The following is a 5,000-nucleotide window of genomic DNA, read 5'->3' on the forward strand; positions in this document are numbered from 1 at the left end:
GGGTTCCACTGTTCTGGTTTACAAAACACCTGTCGCGATCCCTGCTTCTAGACCTAGAGGGTTCCACTGTACTGGTTTACAAAACACCTGTCGCGATCCCTGCTTCTAGACCTAAAGGGTTCCACTGTTCTGGTTTACAAAACACCTGTCGCGATCCCTGCTTCTAGACCTAGAGGGTTCCACTGTACTGGTTTACAAAACACCTGTCGCGATCCCTGCTTCTAGACCAAGAGGATTCCACTGTACTGGTTTACAAAACACCTGTCGCGATCCCTGCTTCTAGACCAAGAGGATTCCACTGTACTGGTTTACAAAACACCTGTCGCGATCCCTGCTTCTAGAGCTGGAGGATTCCACTGTACTGGTTTACAAAACACCTGTCGCGATCCCTGCTTCTAGACCTGGAGGATTCCACTGTACTGGTTTACAAAACACCTGTCGCGATCCCTGCTTCTAGACCTAGAGGATTCCACTGTACTGGTTTACACAACACCTGTCGCGATCCCTGCTTCTAGACCTGGAGGATTCCACTGTACTGGTTTACAAAACACCTGTCGCGATCCCTGCTTCTAGACCAAGAGGATTCCACTGTACTGGTTTACAAAACACCTGTCGCGATCCCTGCTTCTAGACCTAGAGGGTTCCACTGTACTGGTTTACAAAACACCTGTCGCGATCCCTGCTTCTAGACCTAGAGGATTCCACTGTTCTGGTTTACAAAACACCTGTCGCGATCCCTGCTTCTAGACCTAGAGGGTTCCACTGTACTGGTTTACAAAACACCTGTCGCGATCTCTGCTTCTAGACCTAGAGGATTCCACTGTACTGGTTTACAAAACACCTGTCGCGATCCCTGCTTCTAGACCAAGAGGGTTCCACTGTACACAACACCTGTCGCGATCCCTGCTTCTAGACCTGGAGGATTCCACTGTACTGGTTTACAAAACACCTGTCGCGATCCCTGCTTCTAGACCAAGAGGATTCCACTGTACTGGTTTACAAAACACCTGTCGCGATCCCTGCTTCTAGACCTAGAGGATTCCACTGTACTGGTTTACAAAACACCTGTCGCGATCTCTGCTTCTAGACCTAGAGGATTCCACTTTACTGGTTTACAAAACACCTGTCGCGATCCCTGCTTCTAGACCAAGAGGATTCCACTGTACTGGTTTACAAAACACCTGTCGCGATCCCTGCTTCTAGACCTAGAGGGTTCCACTGTACTGGTTTACAAAACACCTGTCGCGATCCCTGCTTCTAGACCTAGAGGGTTCCACTGTACTGGTTTACAAAACACCTGTCGCGATCCCTGCTTCTAGACCTAGAGGGTTCCACTGTACTGGTTTACAAAACACCTGTCGCGATATCTGCTTCTAGACCTAGAGGATTCCACTGTACTGGTTTACACAACACCTGTCGCGATCCCTGCTTCTAGACCTAGAGGGTTCCACTGTACACAACACCTGTCGCGATCCCTGCTTCTAGACCAAGAGGATTCCACTGTACTGGTTTACAAAACACCTGTCGCGATCCCTGCTTCTAGACCAAGAGGATTCCACTGTACTGGTTTACAAAACACCTGTCGCGATCTCTGCTTCTAGACCTAGAGGATTCCACTGTACTGCTTTACACAACACCTGTCGCGATCCCTGCTTCTAGACCTAGAGGATTCCACTGTACTGGTTTACAAAACACCTGTCGCGATCCCTGCTTCTAGACCTAGAGGATTCCACTGTACTGGTTTACAAAACACCTGTCGCGATCCCTGCTTCTAGACCTAGAGGGTTCCACTGTACTGGTTTACAAAACACCTGTCGCGATCCCTGCTTCTAGACCTAGAGGGTTCCACTGTACTGGTTTACAAAACACCTGTCGCGATCCCTGCTTCTAGACCTACCGTGATTTTCAGAGCGAACTCCTCAATGTTAGCCAGAGGTTGCTCCCTGCCATCCAGCAGTGAGTTGGTCTTGGGGAACAGCTTGTCTTCAATCGCTGCTCCTGAAAACAACCAGAACACAATCACAGTTCTGGTGAGTCAAATTACAATAGGAAGGCGGCTTCCTGAAAACAACCAGGAGAACACAATCAGAGTTCCGGAGAGTCAAATTACAATAGGAAGGCGGCTTCCTGAAAACAACCAGGAGAACACAATCAGAGTTCCGGAGAGTCAAATTACAATAGGAAGGCGGCTTCCTGAAAACAACCAGAACACAATCAGAGTTCCGGAGAGTCAAATTACAATAGGAAGGCGGCTTCCTTGAAAACAACCAGAACACAATCAGAGTTCCGGAGAGTCAAATTACAATAGGAAGGCGGCTTCCTGAAAACAACCAGAACACAATCACAGTTCTGGTGAGTCAAATTACAATAGGAAGGCGGCTTCCTGAAAACAACCAGGAGAACACAATCAGAGTTCCGGAGAGTCAAATTACAATAGGAAGGCGGCTTCCTGAAAATAAGAAGACCAAAAAAATCAGAGTTCCCGAGAGTCAAATTACAAAATGAAGTCGGCTCCTGAAAATATCAAGTATTGACTGAATGATTTAACGAGGGCAGAGGGTGAGGTTTGTCTCCCTTTGTATGTGTGTCTTTCTGTGTGTCTGTGAAAAGCATTTCTCCAAAACTACTGAACGGTTTTTAATGAAAATTAGTAAAGAAATATGCTTTTGCTTGAAAAATTGTAAGCCGATTTTTGATAGGGCTATTCGATGACGTCATATTTGCCTGTTTGTAAAAGTTGAAGCGGCACTGTCACGGCCACATCTTTTCATCAATTTTATTGACATGATCTTTGACTTGGTGCGGACTATGGGATTGTATTTCAGCTAGGTACCTTAAAACTTCGTTGATAAAATGTTAACTCAAAATGAGCCAATTTGTCCGATTTCTTAAAAATCTGAATCACAAAGATGACATCGTTGCATTCTTAATTGCCTCCTGTATTCGAAAATATATAGTTTTGTTGTGTTTGATTGAAAATGGGCTTAACATTAAGAAAACCGTACAATAGTGACTTTCTTTCTTCATCTCTCTCTCTTTCTCTCCTTTTGCTTTTCTCTCTCCCCCCCCCTTTCACAACCCTCCCCCCCTCTCTCCCCCTGTCTCTCACCTGCGATGCCTCTATCCTCGAGTTTCCTGACCAGGCGACGCGCGTTGTTGAAGTTGCCGTATCCGGTGTCAGCGTCCACCAGGATGGGGACGTCACTGGCATCGTTCATGTACTCCAGGACCTCCAGCACCTGTGTCCACGACGCCTCGTTGCTGTCACGCACTCCCAGCTGGGTGCTGATGGACAGACCGCTCGCCCATATACCCTTGAAACCTGCAACAGAAAGATGTTCACTTGATCATATACGCCTCGTTGCTGTCACGCACTCCCAGCTGCGTGCTGATGGACAGACCGCTCGCCCATATACCCTTGAAACCTGCAACAGAAAGATGTTCACTGGATCATATACGCCTCGTTGCTGTCACGCACTCCCAGATGTGTGCTGATGGACAGACCGCTCGCCCAAATACCCTTGAAACCTACAACAGAAAGATGTTCACTTGATCATATACGCCTCGTTGCTGTCACGAACACCCAGCTCTGTGCTGATGGACAGCCCGCTCGCCCAAATACCTTTGAAACCTGAAACAGAAAGGTGTTCCCTTTTACACCCTACACCTTGAAAACCTGCAGCAGAAAGGTGTTCACTTGATCCAATATCTTAAGTGGTAATCTAAACAGCCGCTCGCCCATATACCTTCAAAACCTGCAAGAGGAAGTGCGCACTTATACACCTTATACCTTTAAAACATGTAGCAGTAAGTGTTCATTTGATCATATACCTTTGTAACCTGGAACAGAAAAGTGTTCACTTATGCACCTTATCCATGTACCTTTGAAACCTAGAACAGAAAGGTGTTCCCTTATACACCTTATACCTTTGAAATATGCAACAGGAAGTGTTCACTTGATCATAAACTTTGAAACCTGCAAGAAAAAGGAGTTCGCTTAATCATATACCTTTGAAAACTGCAGAAAAAATGTGTTTACTCACGTACATGAAGACAAAAAAACAAACTCGGTGCTTGTGGACAACCAGAAATGCATTTGAAAACATACAGGAGTTGATTGCTTACGGACGACTGGCAACAAAAGGCACTTCAGGCGCTGATACAGTCCCGTGACCCCCCACACATGCACAGGAAGTCAGACCACTTTGACCTACACACTTGCCGCTTTGTGGACTTCATATCCAGAAGCTGAAGTTAATGTTCACCACGTGTTATGTAATTCAGTCGACAGATGTAGAAATTATTAGCCTTTTTTCGTGTTTTCCATTTTTTTGGTCACCCTGTACCACTTTCTGCCTCCATGACAAACAGACTGAAAGAAAAGACAGACAGACAGACAGACGGACATACAGACAGACGGACAGACAGACGGACAGACGGACAGATAGACAGACAAACAGACAGACACCAGTTAACATACCCGCCTCTTCAGCAATACGGGCGCTGATACCACTGTGTGCCTCCATAATGAACTCCAGCTCTGGACTCAGTAGCATCTTCTTCAGCTGCGTCGATTTCTGAAAACATACAGAAACAACAAAATCACCTTTGACAGTCCCGTTTGTGCCTTTTGTAAAATTGAAAATGAAACAATTTCCCATATATTTTGGTACTGCCCGCTTAGTCGGAAATTTTGGACTGATTTGGAAGATTTGTTAAACAGAAGTGGTATTTACCGCGCAAATGTTCTTTTTACAGAAGAATTTATTTTGTTTGGGTGTATGAACAATGTTAAGGTAGATGTGGTTTTGGATTTTATCCTTTTGTTTGCAAAGTTTTATATTTATAAGAGTAAGTTACAAGAGACAAGGCCACTGTTAGAAATATTTTTAAGAAATTTGAAATACAGATTTGAAATAGAAAAATATTCCAGTTTCAATTCTGGTAACATTACGAAATTTGTAGAATTATGGTCCCCATATGAAGAGTTGGTTAGGTAG

The 5,000-nt window shown here is 45.1% G+C and overlaps 1 protein-coding gene across 2 annotated transcripts in view; it reads right to left on the reverse strand.

Moving 5' to 3' along the window:
• The window catches only part of LOC138975078 (phosphoenolpyruvate phosphomutase-like), a 46,831-nt gene that overhangs the window by 15,814 nt on the left and 26,017 nt on the right, over positions 1-5,000 (reverse strand). For both annotated transcript variants that reach the window (XR_011458497.1, XM_070347729.1), the window contains 3 exons: positions 4,481-4,577; positions 3,110-3,322; positions 1,898-1,998 (listed from right to left, as the gene is read on the reverse strand). Coding sequence is in view for 1 of the 2 variants with exons in the window: in XM_070347729.1 (XP_070203830.1) it covers positions 1,898-1,998; positions 3,110-3,322; positions 4,481-4,577 (411 nt within the window). In the remaining variant the exon portion in view is untranslated. The remainder of the gene's footprint in view (positions 1-1,897; positions 1,999-3,109; positions 3,323-4,480; positions 4,578-5,000) is intronic.

The sequence above is a fragment of the Littorina saxatilis genome, linkage group LG9, assembly GCF_037325665.1.
Source record: "Littorina saxatilis isolate snail1 linkage group LG9, US_GU_Lsax_2.0, whole genome shotgun sequence".
Lineage (NCBI taxonomy): Eukaryota > Metazoa > Mollusca > Gastropoda > Littorinimorpha > Littorinidae > Littorina > Littorina saxatilis.